The sequence below is a fragment of the Megascapheus bottae genome, chromosome 1 (genome assembly GCF_031878675.1).
Source record: "Megascapheus bottae isolate mThoBot1 chromosome 1, mThoBot2.hap1, whole genome shotgun sequence".
In the NCBI taxonomy this organism is placed as follows: Eukaryota; Metazoa; Chordata; class Mammalia; order Rodentia; family Geomyidae; genus Megascapheus; species Megascapheus bottae.
Genome location: NC_143509.1, coordinates 3,921,792 through 3,942,417, shown reverse-complemented (window position 1 = coordinate 3,942,417; position 20,626 = coordinate 3,921,792). Strand labels below are relative to the sequence as shown.

General features: G+C 50.2%; 2 protein-coding genes across 2 annotated transcripts; one reads left to right on the top strand and one right to left on the bottom strand.

Annotated features, from left to right (window-relative positions):
* Window positions 1–4,384: 4,384 nt before the first annotated feature.
* Fbxl12 (F-box and leucine rich repeat protein 12) lies at window positions 4,385–8,287 on the bottom strand. Its single transcript, XM_090337529.1, has 3 exons — window positions 7,924–8,287; window positions 7,741–7,813; window positions 4,385–5,222 (listed from the first exon to the last, which is right to left on the bottom strand). The coding sequence occupies exons 1-3, from the start codon at window positions 8,007–8,009 to the stop codon at window positions 4,401–4,403; spliced, it is 981 nt and encodes a 326-aa protein (XP_090193655.1). The 5' UTR covers window positions 8,010–8,287; the 3' UTR covers window positions 4,385–4,400.
* An 8,186-nt stretch (window positions 8,288–16,473) lies between these two features.
* Window positions 16,474–18,798, top strand: Ubl5 (ubiquitin like 5). The gene is made up of 5 exons (XM_090337712.1): window positions 16,474–16,623; window positions 16,849–16,986; window positions 17,158–17,241; window positions 17,572–17,609; window positions 18,652–18,798. The coding sequence occupies exons 2-5, from the start codon at window positions 16,931–16,933 to the stop codon at window positions 18,693–18,695; spliced, it is 222 nt and encodes a 73-aa protein (XP_090193838.1). The 5' UTR covers window positions 16,474–16,623; window positions 16,849–16,930; the 3' UTR covers window positions 18,696–18,798.
* The last annotated feature ends 1,828 nt before the right edge of the window (window positions 18,799–20,626 follow it).

The window sequence follows — 20,626 nt, the reverse complement described above, 5'->3', positions numbered from 1 at the left end:
AAGGAAGGGGGAAGGGGACAACATGGTGGAAAGGACCTTAGGTAGAGTCTGTGCATGGGTCTCTGCTTGGGTCGTCAGTGCTTTTGTACACCGCATTCCTGCAGTAGCCAAGTTGGGCTGAGAGTAGAGCTTTCAGTGTTGTGGGAAACATCCACGTTACTTATTCACACATGGTCCTTTCAGGTAAAGGTGGGGAGCAGGAAGAGGCATAAGAAGGGGATGAGTGAATAGTGATGGGTAGATCTGAGTGTAGAGGGAAAGTTGGAACCCTAACTCCTGAGTTTGGGGGTTCCCAGAACAGAAGCAGTGTGGGGCGGGACCATGAGTCCTGAGTTCCCTTGTCACTTCTGCCCTCCCTCTACAGACGAATGAAGCATCAGCCCCAGCTGCATTCCATCCTCCACATGCTGTGGAGACAGGAAGGCTGCTAGAAACATGGTTGGTCATGGGCCACCATTTTTTTCTGTGTGTGTGTGTGTGTGTGTGTGTGTGTGTGTGTGCGCGCACTGATTCTAGGACTTGAACTCGGCCTGGACGCTGACCCTGAGCTTTTTACTCGTGGCTGACACTGTCATTTGAACCTCACCCTCACATCTGGCTTTCTTCGTGATTCGTTAGAGTCTTGTAAGAGTCTCATAGGCTTTTCCTGACTGGACTGGCTTTGAACTGTGCTCCTCAGATCTCAGCCTCTGAGTAGCTAGGATTGTGTGAGCAACCACCAGGCAAGAACATATTTTATTATGGGTAAGGAGAAATATAAACAATACCTACAGTCTGGCCATGAGCAAATTTTCTAGGAGGTATGGCAGTTTTGCCAACCTTTAGAACTGCAAGGATAGCACAAACCTTATCCAACTTTGCTTCAGTACTAAACCATAATAAAGGATAAGCTTATACAGAGATCCCAGGAGAAGCCAAGAGCAAGCCCAGGCCACAGCAGACCCCACACAGCAAAGGAAAGCAAAGCTGCTACATACACATCTTGGGTGTGAGGAGCATCTCTACAGGGCCGGTTCTGAATGGGATCTCATGGTGTGCAGTGGGGCTAGAGTTCAAGGCCCAGGAATGGCAAAACAAAAAAATCTCCAATTGACCACTCAAAAGCCTGAAGTAAAGCTGTGGCTCAAGTGGTAGAGCAGCAGACTTGAGCACAAAAGCTCAGGGCCAGCGTCCAGTCCCTGAATTCGAGCACCAGTACTGCCACCCGAACAATTTTATAAAAAAAAAAAGCCAAGCATCCAGTGGTCCATCCTGCTGGCCACACCCTGCTGGCTCAGTCCCTCACTGGGCTGGGGGAGGTCTCTGCCTTCACTTCCCCGCCTGGCCAGTGAAGGAATGTGTATTAGAACTTCTCAGTCTGGCTGGATCTAGTTTAGCTGAGGCTGGAAGATTAGAGCCCTCTCGCCCCGCCCCTCTACTTTGTGCCACGCCCATGACCCGCCTCACCCACATAAGCCACGCCCCCCGTCGTCGCCCCGCCCCTCAGATCGCCTCTCCCTGCCCCACCGATGTTATCCATCCGCCCGGTCCGCCGCAGCCACGCCCATCTGCGCTTCTCGTGTCAGCTGGCCCCGCCCCCACAGCTCGCCCCGCCCCCTTGCCAACGCGCGGTCTGCGTCTTTGTGACGTTTCCGGCTCCCGGGTGGGAACGCGTTCCGACAGGAGTGTTTGGAGGCCGGGACCCTGCTGGGTCCACCCTGGAAATCTCTTGATTTCCTCAGACACGATCAGTGAATTCTTTTAACTAGCTAGGCTCTGTGTCTCCACAGAGTAACCGGCCGGTGGTTGGCTCACGAATCTAGAATCTCGACACTCCTGAGGCTGAGGCAGTTCTTTATAAACATATATTACTTTGAAGTCAGGAAAACTTTTTTTTTCTTGGTTTTTTTTTTTTTGCTGGTCCTAGGACTTGAACACAGGGACTGGGCACTGTCCCTGACACTCTTGGTGCTCAAGAACACATTTGAGCCATAGCGCCACTAACGGCTTTTCCTGAGTAGTTAATTGGAGATGAGTCTCTCAGACTTTTCTGCCCAGACTGGCTTAGAACCATGATCCTTAGATCTCAGCCTCCTGAGTAGCTAGGATCATAGGTGTGAGTCACTGTGCCCAGCTAGAAAAATATTTTTTGGCGAGGGAGGGAGGATTGGCCAGTCTGAGGCTTGAACTCTGAGCCTGGGTGTTGTCCCTGAACTCTAAGCCTGGGCATTGTTCCTGAATTCTTCAGGTCAAGGCTAGCGTTCCACCACTTGAGCGATAGCACCACTTCCAGTTTTCTGGTGGTTAATTGGAGATAAGTCTCACGGGACTTTTGTTCCTGGCTTTGAACCAAGATCCTCAGAACTCAGACTCGAGTAGCTAGGATTACAGGTGTGAGCCACTGGCACCCAGCGTTACAAAAACATTTTTTAACTCTTTAAAAATTATGTTTTGGTGTCAGGAGTTTGTCCTTAGTAGTAGAGGGCTTGCCTAGCACACACGAAGACCCAGATTTGATTCCTCCATACCATATGCATAGAAAAAAGCCGGAAGTAGTGCTGAGGCTCAAATGGTAGAGCTCTAGCTTTGAGAAAGTCCAAGGATAGTACCCAGGCCCTGAGCTCAAGCCCAGGACTGGCAAAAAATAACTTTAAAAAATATAGTTACATATGTAACTATAACCCCTCTGTACATCACCTTGACAATAAATTTTTTCTTAAATATGTTTTGTGGGCCGGGATCGTGGCCTTGTGGTACAGTCCTTGCCTTGCATGCACAAAGACCTGGGTTCAATTCCTTAGTGCCACATACATAGAAAAAGCTGGAAGTAAGCCGGCGCAGTGGCTCTCACCTGTAATCCTAGCTACTCAGGAGGCTGAGATCAGAGGATCAAGGTTCAAAATCAGCCTGGGCACAAAAGGACCTGACATACTTATCGCCAGTTAACCTCTAGAAAACGGGAAGTAGGGCTTGGCTCTAGGATATGGTGGTAGCCTTGAGCTGAAGAGCTCAGGGACAACACCCAGGCCCAGGGTTAGGGCTATAGCCTTGAGCTGAAGAGCTCACGGACACCACATCGTCCAGGTCGAGTACAAGCCCCATGACCTACAAAAAAAAAAAAAGAAAGAAAAAAGAAAGCCAGAAGTGGTGCTGTGGCTCAAATGGCAGACCACTAGCCTTGAGAAAACCCAAGGACAGTGCTCAAGCCCTGAGTTCAAGCCCCATGTCTGGCAAACAAAGTAACAGTCTATACCTCATTTTTCTCCCTAACCTGCCCCTCCCATATCTCTGACTCTCCACACCCCACTTTGGCTCTATCCTGGTCCCCAGATGTCCGGGCCTGAAGTTGGTAGGGCTCGTCATTGATTTGGACAGTTAGCCCTAAGCAAGGCCACATCTGGGGTCTTTGTGAAGAACCTGCTCGGTGCTTCCTCCCCTCCCCCGCGCCCCTCTCCTGGCTCTGGCTCTGAGCAGCTCCCACAGACCTGAGGCCAAACCACCTGCTCCTCATCCACCTTCCCTCATGGGTGGGTGCCCAGAACCCTGGGCTTGCTGACACCTGCATCTTCAAAGAATTCCACCTCAAAGGGCAGGAAGAGGAGCTGTTACTGGAGCCCTGCACCGAGCCACCACCTGCAGACATGGCCTGCCACTGCAACCTGCCTCCTGTTTTTAGAGGTGCCAAGGTCATTCCCCACCCCCACCTTTTCCACATGCCAGGCAAGCATTCATTCTTCATTGAGCCACATCCCAGCCTCCATCTCTTCTTCCTCAGTTGTCTCCACAGCTAGTGGCTGCTTTCTCATCTCTGTCCTCTACCAAGTGGCAGCATCTCCCCCATGTTCCCTGGTTTTTAATGTCTCCAAGTTCTAGAACTAACCCTATGTGCTGACTTGCTTATGACCCTGACCCCTCCGTTACAGCTCCGGTAGCATGCCTAAAAAATAATGGGTTTTGAAAAACATTTGTGGAATAAAATAAACCGAATACTTTTTAAAAATGCTTATTGCTTTTTAACAGAAAATATTATATACCATGGAAAACACTCGGAAAAGGCAGAATACAAAATAGAACCTTTGGAAACATTTGGCTATGCGAAGACAGGCTTTGAGCGCTGAGATCCGATGCATCGCATGCGGAGAGAAGGGTCTGCATAGGTTCGAGTTCAGGTAGGGACCATCCTTCTGGGCTGGGGAGGGCGGGGCCCAGGGCCCCAGCTCCACCCGGACTGGGTCCTGAGGACGCTACCCTGAGGATGACCCGGGAAAGGCACTGCAGGGCAGAGTCTGCACTGGATGAGGTAGCTCCCAACGAGGGCAGGCTGTGGGAAGCTCCGCCCATAGCCACGCCCATGCGCTGGCCCTCTGGGAGGCCCTGGCCAGGCCCTGCACCACGGCTGGGGCCCCAGGAGAGGCATCCCCTCACATCCACCAATCCATGGACTCCTTGGGGGAGGGCCTGACGATGACCACGCAGTGGGGCAGCCCCTGGCACAGGATCTTCTCCGCCTCCAGCCCCTCCCAGCCCAGCCCCTGCAGCTCCAGCACGCGGAGCTTGGGGATGGCCAGGCAGGAGGAGACGATTTCAGCGGGGGTAGGCATTTCCGGGGTGACGAGGGGGCCCTGAAGGCACAGACTCTCCAGGGCTGGCATGCCCTGCAGCTGGGCCAGGCCCGGGGCAGAGAGGCCCCCCACGGTCAGCCGGAGCTTGCGCAGGTCACGGAGGTGACGGCTGATGGCCAGCAGGGTGCTGTCGGCCGATAGGGTGCAGCCTAGCACCTCGAACCGCTGCAGGTAGCTGAGCTCCTGCAGGCTGGCGTCCAGGCCGGTCTCGGTGACGCGGTAGGTGCCGCCCAGAACGAGCGATCTCAGCGCCCGGAAGCGGGTGAGGCCCTGCAGGTGCTCGTCGCGGAAGGCGGGCACGCGGTCCAGCACGATGCACTCGAGCAGCGGCAGCACCGTGGGGTCCTGCTCCTTCAGCAGCCACGCCATGGAGATCTCGCAGCTGTGCAGCTCCAGGGTCCTCAGCGTGCTGGGCAGGCTGGTGATGGGTACCATGCTCAGGTCAGCCACGTGCAGGCACAGGCGCTGCAGGTTGGGGCACTTCTGGCCCAGGGCCCTCAACAGGGCCGGGGACAGCTGGGGGGCCTGGGAGCCCGAGAAGAGGTAGCCGCCCAGCCGCAGCGAGTGCAGCCGCGACGCCATGTATCGGCGAAGCAGGTGCCACATGACTTTAGGCCGCATCTGTAAGAGCCAGGGATGGGGGTGACGGATCAGAGGCAAGGGGGGGTCCCCGGCAGTCCACTCCCCCTCCCCCGCCCACTGGCGGCAGGCACATGGGTCCCTCTGGGCCTCCTTGCAGCAGGGGAGCAAGACGATGGTTTGACATTGTGACGGCTAGGACTGTGGGAAAGACTCGAACCTGGGGCCTAGTGTGTGCATAGCTGCTTCTCATGGTGCTAGGCACAAACAAAACCAAAGGCAGCCATGGGATTGGAAACCCTGCCCCCTACATTTTGGGTTTTAGAACCAAGAGTCTGCTTGTGTAGCCCAGGCTGGCCTCAGACCCCCATCCTTCCACAGCTAGTGGCACCACACATGGATCCAAAACCTCTTTCCTTGTAGCCACCTCTCCGAGAAACTGGTACAGACCAAAACTGCCCCCAACATATTAGGTGTATATTTTTTTTAATTTATTATGTGCGTATATTTATCTATTTTTAAAGAAAATCACAGCCAGGTGCTGGTGGACTGTACCAGTGCTCCTCACTACTCAGGAAGCTGAGATTTGAGGATCATGGTTTGGACCCAGACAGGGTGAGAAAGTCTGTGACACTCCAGTCTAATCTCCAATTAGTTACCAAAAAAAAACCCTACAAGGAGAGCAGAGCTGTGGCTCAAGTGGTAGAGTCCTAGTCTTAAAATAAGCTCAGGGACAGTGCACAGACTCTTGAGTTCAAGCCCCAGAACCAGCACCAAAAAATAAATATTCAATAGTTTGTGCTGGGGATTGAACCCAGGGCCTGGAGTTTGGCCTAGTAGTAGAGTGCTTGCCTAACATGCAAAAAGACCTGGGTTCGATTCCTCTGTACCACATACATAGAAAAAGCCAGAAGTGGTGCTGTGGCTCAAGTGGTAGAGCTTTAGCCTTGAAAAAGCCCAAGGACAGTGCTCAGGACCTGAGTTCAAGCTCCAGGACTGGCAAAAAAAAAAAAAATGCTGAGAACACCCTACCATTGAGCTACATCCCCAATCTAACACATATTTGTTTGAGACAGACTCACTGTGTAGTGCAAGCTGGCTTCAAACTTGAGCTTTTTCTGACTCTTCTATTCCCCAGAGTAGAGGCTCTGGCCAGCAAAGTATAAAATAGGCACAAAGCCAATTGGCAAAAATCAACCTTTCCTGTAAAAGTGCTTGATGAGAAACTCCTCAGGTTGCACGCACTAAGATGCAAGCCAGATGAGAAGCAGATGTTGCAAAGTCCCTGGGGGTAACTAGTGTGGATTCAGTTTGGCCACTGTGGGGCTTCTTACCAATCAACAGCGAGGCAAACCACTTAAAGACATCTGTACTGTACATTACCCCCAAAATAAAATTCTTTTAAAGACATCTGTATTAAACAGTCATTGCTTTTTTTTTAATTGGAAGGGCATCATTTCCTAAAAATATCAAATGACAAAAAAACAACTAGTTCCACACAGCTTGAATTCTATCAGATGATCTAAGTCATTTGGTAATAAAGTCTACTGGTGATATACACAGGTCCAGTGTGATATTATGTCATTTTATATAGATGACATCAGCATCTGGGGATTTGGGGAGTGATGGGATTCTAGAATCAACGCCCCCACATACCAAGGGAAGACTAAATAAATGTAAGACTGGGTTTCTAGAGTGGTAAGGCAAATGGAACATAGCTACTCAGGAGACTGAGAAATGAAAATCACAGTTCAAAGCCAGCTTGGGCAACAAAGTCTGTGAGACTATTCTCTCCAATTTACCAGCAAAAAGCCAGAAATGTAGCTGTGGGTAAAGTGGCAGAGTGCCAAGCCTTGAGAGAAAATGCTAAGTGCAGTGCCCAAGGACACATTGACCCAGTACCAACACACACACAAACAACTATTAGCCGGGGCGGGCACTGGTGGCTCATGCCTGTAATCCTAGCTACTCAGGAGACGGAGATCTGATCAAAGCCAGCCTAGGCACTAAAGTCAGAGAGACTCTTATCTCCAGTTAACCACCAGAAGTGGTGCTGTGTGGCTCAAGAGGTAGGGCGGTAGCCTTGAGCTGGGGGGTGGGGTGGGGGGAAGGAAGCACTGGTATTGGCCAGGCTTGATGTCACTCTGCCTGTCATTCTAACACAGAAGGTTGAGATCCAGAAGTTCGAGATCCAAGGACGGCTTGAGCAGAGAAACCCATAAGACTACATGTCCAATTGGCCAGCAAAATATCGGGCTGAAGGCGTGCCTCAAGTGACACCGGCAAAACCAAACCAACTAACCACCGCCAACAATAAGCAACAGAAACCTTGAGCAGTCCCTACCTAATATTTTGCTAAAGTACCAAGTACGAGTTAGGGCACAAATCCTCCCGCTCCCCAAAGCCCCCAACATCCCGGCCAGACAGAAGTGGGGGGGGCAGGGATGGGCTCCGAGCAAAGCCAGGCCGCCCCACCCCTACGCGGCGGCGGGCAGCTCAGGCCCCGCCCCCGGTTCAGCCCCGCCCCTCGGGCCCCGCCCCGCCCGCGGGCCCGGCGTACCGTGTACAGCGTCAGGTCGACGTGTCGCCACAGCCAGCGGTCGTCTACTAGCCGCTTCCAGTGGTGACAGACCCTGAGGGAGGTGACCGGCCGTTAGCGCGACCCCGGCCTCGCCAGGGCCCCCGGTCGGCATCTCCGGGTGCGCCCCTGCCCGGCTCTTCCCCCCGAGGAGCGGGGCGGCACCTGGAGATGCGGATCCGGTCCCGGACCGGGAGGTAAGAGAAGATCTCCAGTAGCACCAAATCCGGCAGGTCCACTAAAGACGCCATGGTTCCGCTGACCGACACGCACTTCCGCTTCCTGTCGCAGCGGCGCGGGAAGCGGCCTGGAGGGGTTCGGGCCGCGACTTCCCAAAGTCGACTGACAGAACTCACTTTCCTAGAACTTTTCCTGAGGAAATGGTGGGCTTCCGGGACCCCCACCGCCTAAGACCGGGGCCGGCTCGGAAGTCTGGGCCAGTGACAGACCGAGAGCACGCCTGGCCGGTGGGGCCGTGAGGGGCCGTGAGGGGCCGAGGCCCAGAGGCCAGGCCGGTGATATGCGGCGAGCCCGGGGGCGCGGCCTTGGATAAACGAGGGGGGGCGTGGTCGCCGCTTGTGGGCGGGGCGAGGCCCCGCCTGTCAGGAGCGGGAAAGCACAGGGCCAGCCTGGAAGGCGAGGCGTCTCGGGGGCGTGGTCTGCGTCGGGGGGCGTGGTTCAGCCTTGGACCTAATTGGGAAAGCGGGTCAGGGGGCGAGTCTGGATCCGAGCCTCGTGCGGGGAAGTGGTCCTACTTTCCGGGGAAATTTGAGGGATTGGCTTATGCCTCCCACTGTAGGAACCCCGGGAGGGCGCCTAGAAAGCGTTTTCGGGATGGAGTGGAGGCCCTGGGACAGCACTGAGACAGGTCGAGGTTCCAAGGGAATTTTTTTTTTTAATCCCCACACAATGAACTTGGGACAGGTGTGGCCGGTAGCAAAGGATGTAGCAGAGTGAAAGTGAGTCAGGATAAAGTGAGGAAAATGAGGCCTGGTGAAGGCAACTCAGAAGCACTATCTTTGCGTCAAAGAGAGACGACAGGATACATTCCTTCTTGAGAAATGCCCCCCTCCAACCCCAACTTAAGCAACCACGGGAGGCTTTCCTTATCTCAAGGATAAGGATCTGTTTTATGGCAGGATATATTCTTACCTGGAAAGAATGTCCAAAACATCCAGAAACTCAGAAAGTAATACTTGAAGTGGTTTGAGCAAAGACAAAACACCTACCTCTGCATAATTTTGCGTCCCCACCCCCCCACCCCCTGCCCCGTCCCGGCCCTGCCAGGGAACTGTGTGTCTCTGCCTCTCCTGGAGAGCACCCACACTTATTATTATTATTATTATTATTATTATTATTATTATTATTATTATTATTATTTTGTCAGTCCCAGGCTCAGGGCCTGAGCACTGTCCCTTGGGCTTTGTCAAGGTTATAGCTCTACCACTTGAGCCACGGAACCATTTCCAGCTTTTTTTTTTTTTTTTTTTTTTTTTGCCAGTCCTGGGCTTGAGCTCAGGGCATGAACCCTGTCCTTGGACTTTTCTCAAGGCTAGAGCTCTACCACTTGAGCCACAGCACCACTTTCGGCTTTTTTCTATGTATATGGTACCGAGGAATTGAACTCGGTCTTCATGCATGCTAGGCAAGCACTCTACCACTAGGCCAAACTCCCGGCCCATTTCCAGCTTTTTTTAATGTATGTGGTACAAGGTCTTCATGAATGATAGGTAAGCAGTCTACCACTAAGCCAAACTCCCCATCCACCCACACTTTTAGAGTATACCCCTTCCTTTCTGGTTGTCTGCTAGTCTGCTTGCTTGCTTTGATAAATCTCTGCCAAGTTTTCTTACCAATGTGACTTGTCCAGAAATAATTATTCTGTCAGAAATCAAGGACCCGAAGTAAGAATCCAGTCTCTATAATTTTAGAAGGAAACTTAATAAACCCTCACTTGAATCCAGTGACAAAATAACTTAGTTATGCCTGTAATCCTAGCTACTTAAGAGGCTGAAATCTGAGGATGATGGTTGGAAACAAGGTAGGAAAGTCTAGGAGACTCTTATCTCCAATTATTCACCAAAAAAGCTAGAAGTGGAGCTGTAGCTCAGTTGATAGCCCCCAAAAAGAAAGCTCAATGCCAGTGCCCAGGCCCTGAGTTCAAGCCCTCGTACAGGCACAATATAGTTATGTATAGGCATGAGGATACATTTATATGCCAGAGTTGGAATTTTTTATTTTGCCTATGTAAGGAAATATTAAGGAAGTATTTCAAGTATCAGGAGTATGAATAAAGAAAAGGGCAGAGAGGCTATCTCAAAAGGCCAACAGACTTTATTTGGTTCAACTTGGGAAGGGTAACCAAGCTGAGGGAAGAAAAGTGTTGTGCAACCATAGTTTTTTAGCCGGGCTGGAAGAAAAATGGTCTCATTTATTATTCTGGGAGGATGAAGTCAGATAGGGCAAAAGTTGGGAGGGGGAGGAACAGGATGGGAAGAGAGGAAGGGACTCTTTGTACAAAAATGGAATCTTGACTTTCAAGAAAAAGGAGTTTTTACAGCATCTTGTCTTCAAAAGTTCAGGCCCACAGTTCATAGGTTATCTATCACAGCCTCAAGGTATGTTTGGGGAGGGGGAAGGGAAAGGGAGATGATTCAGCAAGGTAGAGAAGGTCTAAGATTTGACTGTTGGGAAAGGTGGTTTTAGTTTAACTCATTTTTCATCAGTCTTGTTCTGCCAAAGTGTTGTCCACAAATTGACACAATTGACCAATTAATCCTAGCTACTTAGGAGGCTGAGATCTGAGGATTGAGGTTCAAAGCCAGCCTGGACACGGAAGTCCGTGAGACTCATTTCCAATTAACCACTAGAAAACTGGAAGTGGCACTGTGGCCCAAGTGGCAGAGTGCTAGCCTTGATCAAAAAGTGTCCAAGAACAGTGCCCAGGCCCTGAGTTCAAGCCCTAGAACTGACAAAAACAAACAAACAAACAAACCTGGAGACCACTTGAGCAAAAAGAGCTGGGGAAAATGCTACAATGCTCAGTTCAAGCTCCACTACTAGGGGGGGAAAATGTAATTTTGTGTGTGTGTGTGTGTGTGTGTGTGTGTGTGTGTGTGTGTGTGTGTGGCTTGAACTCAGCCTGGGTGCACTCCCTGAGCTCTTCAGCTCAAGGCTACCACCCTACCCTTGAGCCAAGCCCCAGTTCCCTTTTTCTAGACGTTAATTGGAGATAAGAATATCAGATCCTTGGCCTAGTGCAAGTGTCTCTAGCACGCAAAGACCCAGGTTCAATTCCTTGGTACCACATAGAAAAAAGCTGGAAGTGGTGCTGAGGCTCAAGTGGTAGAACTCTAGCCTTGAGAAAGTCCAAGGACAGTGCTCAGGCCCTGAGCTCAAGCCTAGGACAGGCAAAAAAAAAATAGTATCAGGTTCTTTTGTGCCTGGGTTGGGTTTGAACCGTGATCCTCAGATCTCAGCCTCCTGAGTAGCTAGGAATACAGGTGTGAGCCACCATGCCTGGCTGAAAAAAGTAATTTTTTAGTAATTTTTTCCAGTCCTGGGGCTTGAACTCAGCCTGGGCACTGTCACTGAACTTCTTTTGCTCAAGGCTAGCACTCTACCACTAAGCCACACTACCAGCCCTCCAAAAAAGTAATTCTAAGACTTGTTAAAGCATACTCAAAGCCAGGTATGGTGGCTCACACTTGTAATCCCAACACTCAAGAGGACTAGTCCTCACGAGGATTTCAAGTTTGAAGCCAACTCGGGCTACATAGAGCAATATTCTGTTTCAAAGCACAACAGGCATTTAGGTTGTTTCCAGAATTTTTTTTAAATCACAGCATTGGAGCTAAGCAGTTACGTATATGTACATACATACTATATCCATAAAATATATATGTACATTCTGTTTGTAGAGGATAACCAGACTAAAAGCATATGAGGCTTAATTCTGAATCAGTTTGGTTAAATCACTATCCTAAAGACATTATAATAGAAATAAATATATATTTAACACCTACAGATATTGGCAATGTTGAAGCTTTAACCAAGAAAATTTGGTGGCTTGGGTTTTGCAATCCTAGCTACTGTGGAAGCTGATAATAGTCTAAAGTTCCTCTGGGAAGGCACCTTCCCTTCCAGTTAAGTGTCCTGCCCAGTACCTGTGTTACCTAGGTAACTGGCACACCAGGAGGTCGTCTTCTTAGAGGTCTGGCCCCCATCACACCTAGCAGACCAAGGGAGAGTCCCCAGGCTCTGAGGTCATGGCCTCACCTGTGTGGCCACACCTCCCCTCACCTGGCCACGCCTTCTCCCACCCCTGACCTAGATACCACTCTGGGCAGCCTTGGGCCATGAGTCTCCACCAAGCAAGGCAAAGCTGCAGTTGAGGAAAATAAAGTTTTCTCTCCTGCCTAAATGTGGGGTGGTGTTCTCTTTTCATCAGCCTTCCTAAATTAAAACCTTATAAATAGGAGGATCAATGTTTGAGACCAGCCTAGGCAAAAACTCTCTTGCCCCTTCTCCCCTCAGTTCACAGCTGAATGCAGCTCCAGACGCATGCACCTGTCCTCTCAACCTATGTGAGAAGTTAAGATTGAGAGTTTCAAAGTTCCAGGCAGAAAAGTTCTAGACAGCTGAATGCAGCTCCAGACGCATGCACCTGTCCTCTCAACCTATGTGAGAAGTTAAGATTGAGAGTTTCAAAGTTCTAGACAGAAAAGTTCTAGACAGAAAAGTCCATGGAGGATCCAATTCCATGGAGGGAAGCTAAATGACAGGCTGTCACCTTACCAACTACAGAAAGCTGTCAGTATGCAGGATCACAGACCAGGTATACCAAGACAGAACTCAATATGCTACCCTGCAAAAGAAGAGAGGCTGGGAATGTGGCTTAGGGGTAGAGTGCTTGCCTGGCACGCAGGAAGCCCTGGGTTCAATACTTATTACCCTGTAAACAGAAAAAGCTGGAAGTAGCACCCTGGCTTGTATGGTAGAGTGCTAGCCTTGAGCAAAAAGCAGTTCAGGGACAGTGCCCAGGCTCTGAGTTCAAGCCCCAGGGAAGGCAAAATAATAATAATAATAATAATAATAATAGGAATAATTAGTAGACAACACCTGGGGTGTGACTCAGGGTAGGATGTCTGCTAACAAGCATGATGCCCTGGGCTCAAACCCCAGGATACCCACCAAAAAGAACACAAGGTGTATGCTAGTATCGTACATCAATAACAGGCCAAACACTGGCTTTCTATCAAATTAGGAAAGACCAACTTAAGCTTTCTCACATTAGTCTTGGTATGTGGGAATACAATCTTGCAAGCAGTGTAGGGTAAGATTTGGTGAGCAGAATCCATAGAATTTGCTTGACGGCAGTTTTTCAATATCGATGTACCTATTCTACCCGACAATCCCATTTCTAGGACTTCTGAACATTTTTCCAGGAATGTTTGCTTTTCATTTTTTTTTGCCAGTCCTGGGCCATGAACTCAGGGCCTGAGCACTGTCCTTGGACTTTCTCAAAGCTAGAACTCTACCACTTGAGCCTCAGCAACACTTCTGGCTTTTTTTCTATGTAAGTGGTACCAAGGAATTGAACCCGGGTCCTCGTGCATGCTAGGCAAGCACTCTACCACTAGGCTAAACTCCAAGCCCTGCTTTTCATTTTTTTTCAAATGTTTGATTTTTAGAAAACAACACCAGGGGCTGGGAGTTTGGCCTAGTGGTAGAGTGCTTGCCTAGCATGCACAAAGACCCGGGTTCAATTCCTCGGTACCGCATACATAGAAAAAAAAAAAAAAGCTGGAAGTGGTGCTGTGGCTCAAGTGGTAGAGCTCTAGCCTTGAGAAAGTCCAAGGACAGTGCTCAGGCCCTGAGCTCAAGCACAAGACTGGCAAAAAAAAAAGAAAAGAAAAGAAAAAACAAGGGAAAAAAATGGCCGGGAGTTTGGCAGTAGTAGAGTACTTGCCTAGTATGCACGAAGACCTGGGTTCAGTTCCTCAGTACGTACCACATACATAGAAAAAAGCCAGAAATGGTGCTTTGGCTCAAATGACAGAGTTCTAGCCTTGAGAAAGCCCAAGGACAGTGCTCAGGTCCTGAGTTCAAGGCCCAGGACTGGCCAAAAAAAAAGTGCTTGCTTAGAAAACAACTCCATAATAAAGAGGGACTGCTGATGTAGCTCAGTGATTGAACCTGAGTCTGCCACCAGGGAGGCCTGGGTTTGATCCCAGCTCCACACATACATACATACATAAAATCTAAAGAGAGAACAGTATTATGATAATGTCTAGAAGCCGCAGAGCTTTCCCCCACCCCCTCCAATAAAGAATTATGAGGCCAGAGAAGTGGAAGCAGAGGCAAAGCTCATTTGAAAGTGATAGTGGGGCACCAGGGAAACTGAGACAAGCCTCTTAGCTATGAAAGGCCTTGGTACACATCCTTAACAAGGACTCCCAGCCAAGAGGGTATCCTTATGCCATGTTGTGTCCACTTGCTTACCTGGCAAGGAAAAGGAGCAGGAAAGTATAGATTTTCACTTCAAGGGAGTGAGAAGTAGGGTCTGGGGAAAATCAGTAGCCCAATGTAGGCTCCTGGACTATTCCTTTTATATTTCTCTCGAAGGAGTCACAGCTCCTCTGGCATCTGGTTGGATCACCATCCATCTCACCCCAAGGGGAAGGAGCAACTGTCTCCTGTGGGGGATGGTAACCACAGGGTTGTCATGGGCTTTCTTTCTTTCTTTCTTTCTTTCTTTCTTTCTTTCTTTCTTTCTTTCTTTCTTTTTCTTTCTTTATTTGTGGGTCATGGGGCTTGAACTCTGGGCCTGGGCACTGTCCTTGAGCTCTTCACCTCAAGGCTACCACTCTACCCCTGGGCCTGGATGTTGTCTCTGAGGTCTTCAGCTCAAGGTTACCACTAGAGCCAAGCCCCACTTCCCATTTTCTAATGGTTAATTGGAGAAAAGTCTTGGGTCCTTTTGTGCCTGGGCTGGCTTTGAACCTGGATCCTCAGATCTCAGCCTCCAGAGTAGCTAGGATTACTGGTGTGAGCCACCATGCCCAGCTTCATGGGCTTTATTTCTATCAGGTCTTATCTTGGTTTCTCTGGGTTTTCAGGGAGCAGGAGTGTTTTCATATCTCAGCCTCCTGAGTCCCTAGGATTACAGGCATGAGCTACCAGCACCTGGACCAATCAATGAGTTTTTCCATTCAGATTCCCTCTCCTTGAAAAACCACTGGGAGAGACTATGCAGAGTCTTGAAGCATAATATACATAATTCTAAAAGCAATGGGTTATAGGCCTTGTTGGGCCAGCTCCCCTAAGGTTGTGAGCACTTGAGACAGGATTGTAGTTTGTTCTAGGTCTGTATTCCATTGCTGGAACAAAATACACAAGGTTGGGTGCTTTTGTTTTTAAGGTTTTAGCTCCCTGATTTGGAAGCTGAAAGTCTTAAAAAATTGGACTTGGACCCAGATGGCCTAACTATGACCTCATAGAGGTGGGTATCAATGTTAAGGGTTCATGGGCAAGGAATCACATGAAACTAGGGAGCCATGCTTTGCTTTTCTTCCTCCTCCTCTCTCTCTTTTTTTTTTTTTTTTTTTGTTGTTGTTGTTGTTATGAGGCCTGCATTCAGAGCCGGCTATCACACCACCACTTTGAACACAGCGCCATTTCCGGTTTTCTGGTGGTTGATTGGAGATCAGAACCTCCCGGACTTTACTGCAGAGACTGGCTTTGAACCCCTATGGTCAGATCTCCACCTCCTGAATAGCTAGGTTACAGGCATCAGCCCCAGTGCCCAGAGGCTAGGCTTTTATAACAACCCACTGTTCTAGTCTAGTATTCAGCCCTGAGAAGCAGCACCCCCAATGATCCAGTCACGGCAGTGGGCCCCACCCGTTAAAACTACCTCCCAATATGGGCCACCCTAAGGACCAAGTTTCCAATACATACACCCTTGAGGGGCACAGTCAGACTGTGGCACTAATCAACACTTTCCCACGGGATAGCCTCAAATGTTCTTCACCGAACCAACTTCACATCCTAGGTGGAGGTGGTGGCTTGGACAGCTGAGAAGCATGGCCTAGTTCTAGCCAGGGAAAGTGGGGCATGTCTGTAATCTCAGTCCCAGGAATCTTCCTGCCCCCAGGCTACAATATCCTGTATTTAAAATATATATATATATAAAAAGATTTCTGTCGGAAATAATCAGTTTAGGCTCACCGACAATTTAGGGGAGAATTCTGAAATCTTCAACCCTATCTTTCGGCAGGAGGTGTCTGTTTAAAGGGAGGAAGTGGGGCTGTCCCACCAGCGCCCACAACTTGGAATTTTGGTACAAAATAATTCCTGAAGGTACAAGAAGCAAAAGCTTTTGCAGTGGTGCAATTTCCAGCTTTCCTCGGCGCTGCGGCTCAGGTGGTAGACTGCTCAGTCCTGAGCAAAAAAGCTCATAGTCAGCGCCCCGACCCGGAGCTCGAGCCCCAGGCCCCGAGTTCGAACCCCACGACTGGCACCAAACAGAAGGGGGGAAAAAACCCCAAAGGCTTCGTGGAACCGGACCCGGGGATTCCACAGTAAAAGGGCCTCAAGCGAGGCCGGGCATTGGCCGTGAACTGGCCGAGCCCTCCCCACCCCCGATCGCCTCAGGACCCCGAGGAGGCGAGCGACCCCCTCAAACTCACTTCCAGGCCGGAACCTCGAAGAACTGCCCGGGGGCGGAGGACCCGGACGCGAGGGGAGCGGACTTCCGGTGCCACTTCCGCTTCCGGGTTCCCAGTATTTCCTCGGGCTCGAGAGTTCAGCGTTTCCAGTGCGGAGGCTGTGGCGTCGGAAGAAGGCTCGTGGAGGTTCGAGGTGAGAGGTCACTCGGAGAGGCCCGGAGTGTTGGGGGGACAGGGGGGAAGCGGCGGGAACCGAGCCGCCGAGGGTCGGGGAGTCGCTGCAGGGGACGCTAAGAGCCCCGGGGCCTGACTGTCAGGGGACCAGGGGCGGAGCCCGCTCGGTCCTGGGACGTAGGATTTCGGGGCGTCAGGACCTGGGTTGTGGCATTAAGGAAGACCCTCCTCACGGGATCCTCAGGACTGGGGGGAGACCCGGCGCACCCCGGAAGTCTGACTCCGACGTCTTCTCCAGGCCCTGCGTACAGCTCCTGCCCGCAAAGATGATCGAGGTTGTTTGTAACGACCGCCTGGGGAAGAAAGTCCGTGTAAAGTGCAAGTATCCACCGACATGCCGCTGGCGCTGGGGGTGGATTTTTGGGGGGTGGTCTCGGTGAAGGCCGGGAGGGAGGGCGCGTCGAGTCCTGACCGCAGGGTAAGAAATGTAGCCCGAGTTTGTCATCTTCCTCCTACGTCGTCCTTCTGTTTGCCTTAACTTCTCTGCGCCCAGCACCGATGACACTATCGGGGACCTTAAGAAGCTGATCGCTGCCCAAACAGGCACCCGTTGGAACAAGATTGTCTTGAAAAAATGGTGAGTGCATGAACTGGGAATGTGGCTTCATAGTAGAGGACTTCCTAGCATACATGAAGCCCTGGGTTCAATTCCTCACTACCACACAACACAGAAAAATCCAGAAGTGGCGCTGTGACTCAAGTGGTAGAGTGCTAGCCTTGAGCACAGAGAAGCTCAGGGACAGTGCCTAGGATTGTGGGGGAGGGGGGGTGGTGAATGTGGGCCTGGATGTCACCAGGCTTGAAGGTGGTGGTTGGGGGGGAACAGTAATCCTCTCTCTGAGGGGCTGGGGAGGGGCCACCTGCCTCCTCCTCCCCTAGGCCCCTCTCTGAATGTTCTGTCCCATAGGTACACGATTTTCAAGGACCATGTGTCTCTGGGGGATTGTATCCTTCTCATGACTTCTTCAAAAGCAGCTTAGCCAGATGCTCTTGGTTGTACACTGAAGCCTATAGGAAATTAAAAGTATTAAATTAGAACTCAGCACCAGGTGAGCACTGAGAAAATGGGAGCCAAGTGATCATTTTGCTGAAAGGAGGGTGAAATAGCTTTTGACACTTCAAGCTCAGAGTATTTACTACTGAGGTTTAGGACAAGTCATGGTGGAGTTGAGACTTGTGTATGTCTGTTATACAGGAGGGACAATGCCTGGCCCCCGAGTTCAAGGCCCACAACCAGGAAAAAAAAATTGTATATATATCGCCTTGATTTTTGGGGGGTGTGTCAGTCCTGGGGCTTGAACTCTTGGGCGATGTCATTTAGCTTTCTCAAGACTGGTGCTCTACCACTTGAACCAGGGCTTCCATTTGTGGCTTTTTGCTGGTTAATTGGAGATAAGAGTCACACAGACATTTCTGCCCAGGCAGGCTTTTCAAACCTCAGTCCTCTGATCTCAGCCTCCAGAGTATCTAGGATTGGATTATAGGGGTGAGACAGACACCAAGGCTTCACACCCCCATCCCCATCATGGGGCTTGAACTCTCCGGTCTGGGCGTTGTCCTTGAGCTCCTCAGCGTAAGGCTACCACCCTACCCCTTGAGCCACTGTGCCACTTCAGGTTTTCTAGTGGTTAATTGGAGATAAGAGTCTCAGGTCTTTAGTGCCTAGGCTGCTTTGAACCTCAATCCTCAGATCTCAGCCTCCTGAGTGGCTAGGATTACCAGCGTGGCCCACTACACCCGGCTAATAGTTTGGATTTTCTCCATGTCCAATCAGCCCAGAATAGGTGTTGTAGAGTACCAGCCAATGAGTGAAAGCAAGCTCTGTACTGAGCTTGAGTCCCAGAGTCCATACTCAAAAGAATTAGCCCATTCCTGAATTGCTTTGCTTGCCCTGGGTTGGATTCTCAGGCCCCCTGGATCCAACTGTGAGTAGCTGAGGGGTGGGGACTGGAGACTCTTGAAAGTTCCTTAATACAGTTGATTCCAGACGAAATCCATGACGGAATGAACCTGGAACTTTACTACCAGTAGAGAAGAACTTCTCCCCATCCTTGCTGCCTCCCCCAACCTCACCTCTCCCATTGCCATGGATGCTTGTTTTTAAAAATTGACATTAATAAAGATTTAAGTGGTGCTCTGTTGTCATGTTTGTTGAGAGTTGTCTCGGGAGGGGAGGCTGGCTTCTGCTTTGCTGGCAGAACATAGCTGCTTACTGGGCGCTCAGGTGGACTGGAGCAGCCAGGGAGGAATAGACCAGTCTGCTCTGGCACAGTTGAGGGCTCTTGACTGTTGCTTTGGGTCTCCGAAAAGCAACAGACTGAGAGGAACCCAGGTGTGGTGGTGAATGCCTGTAATTCCAGCATTCAGGCGGCTGAAACTGGAGGATCCTAAATTGAGACCAGCTTTCCACCCCTAAGCAACATCCACCATGTCCCGGGGATTGAAGTCAGGCTCCCTCCAGCTTTGTTATGCAGGTGCTCCACCACTTGAGCCACCCCTGGCCCTTTTTCCCTTGCTTGTTATTCCAGGTAGAGTCTTGCTTTATATCCAAGACAGCCTGGACTATAATCCTCCTACGGTACCTCCATGCCCAGCCCTTAGTTGAGATTGGGTCATGTGAAGTTTGTTTGGCCTGGGCTAACTCTGACCCAAAGTAGCTAGGATCACAGCCAGAACCTTTAAGAGGTGATAAACTCCTGAGGTCTGTGCTTCAAGAAACGATAGATCGGGAGTTTGGCCTAGTGGTTAAAGTGCTTGCCTAGCATGCATGAAGACCTGGGTTCGATTCCTAGGTACCACATACATAGAAAAAAGCCAGAAGTGGTGCCGAGGCTCAAGTGGCAGAGCTCTAGCCTTGAGAAAGTCCAAGGACAGTGCTCAGGCCCTGAGCTCAAGCCCAGGACTGGCAAAAAAAAGAAACAATAGATTATATCAAGAATGGGTCTGAGCCAGGTGTCAGTGGCTCATGCTTATAATCCTAGTTACTCAGGAGGCTGAGACCTGAGGATCGTGGTTCAGCGATAACCCCAGGCAGAAATGTCCCTGTGTCCCTATGAGTTCCAGCCTTCTGCCTCCTTTCTTGGGAACTGGATTTTTTTATTATTATTATAGAGGGATTACCATCACCAGAATCGGGCCATGAGTACATTGCTCCTTGCCAGTCCCTCTCCCCCTATAGACCTTGTGATCCTCAGTACAGAAACATGGCCAAGTCTTGGCCACTTTCCCTCCACTCCCCACTCATAAGTTGTGTAGTTCCCTTCCATCAGTGTCTAGTAAGCTCTACTGCTGCATCTTTTCTTTCTTTCTTTCTTTCTTTCTTTCTTTCTTTCTTTCTTTCTTTCTTTCTTTCTTTCTTTCTTTCTTTCTTTCTTTTTTGGTAGATCATGGGGCTTGAACTTGGCCTGGGCACTGTTCCTAAGCTCTTCAGCTCAAGGCTACCATCCTACCCCTTGAATCAAGCCCCACTCCCCATTTTCTAGAGGTCAATTGGAGATAAGAGTCTCAGGTCAGGGGCCGGGAGTTTGGCCTAGTGGTAGAGTGCTTGCCTAGCATGCATGAAGATCCAGGTTCGATTCCTTGGTACCACATATATAGGAAAAAAAAAGCTGGAAGTGGTGCTGAGGCTCAAGTGGTAGAGCTCTAGCCTTGAGAAAGTCCAAGGACAGTGCTCAGGCCCTGAGCTCAAGCCCAGGACTGGCAAAAAAAAAAAAAAAAAAAAAGAGTCTCAGGTCTTTTGTGCCATAGCTGGCTTTGAACCTTCATCCTCATCTCAGCCTCCTGAGTAGCTAGTATTACAGGCGAGAGCCACTGCACCCAGCTCACTGCTGCATCTTTATGTTTTTTTTTCCCTTGAGTTCTGTACCCTCCCCGCCCCGCACACCCTTCTGAAGATACATACTTGAATACCACACATAAGGTAAAGAAGAACCATCCAAAAAATGACTAAAATATGGGCCAGG

Bases quoted from the DNA above. Each gene is read 5' to 3' on its own strand.
- Fbxl12 (XM_090337529.1), bottom strand. From the start codon at position 8,009: ATGGCGTCTTTAGTGGACCTGCCGGATTTGGTGCTACTGGAGATCTTC. The intron at 7,814-7,923 runs GTGCCGCCCCGC...CACCTCCCTCAG, and splicing joins GACCGGATCCGCATCTCCAG to GGTCTGTCACCACTGGAAGC. The intron at 5,223-7,740 runs GTACGCCGGGCC...TGGCTCTTACAG, and splicing joins TCGACCTGACGCTGTACACG to ATGCGGCCTAAAGTCATGTG.
- Ubl5 (XM_090337712.1), top strand. From the start codon at position 16,931: ATGATCGAGGTTGTTTGTAACGACCGCCTGGGGAAGAAAGTCCGTGTA. The intron at 17,242-17,571 runs GTGAGTGCATGA...TCTGTCCCATAG, and splicing joins AAGATTGTCTTGAAAAAATG to GTACACGATTTTCAAGGACC. The intron at 17,610-18,651 runs GTATCCTTCTCA...AGTTGATTCCAG, and splicing joins CCATGTGTCTCTGGGGGATT to ACGAAATCCATGACGGAATG.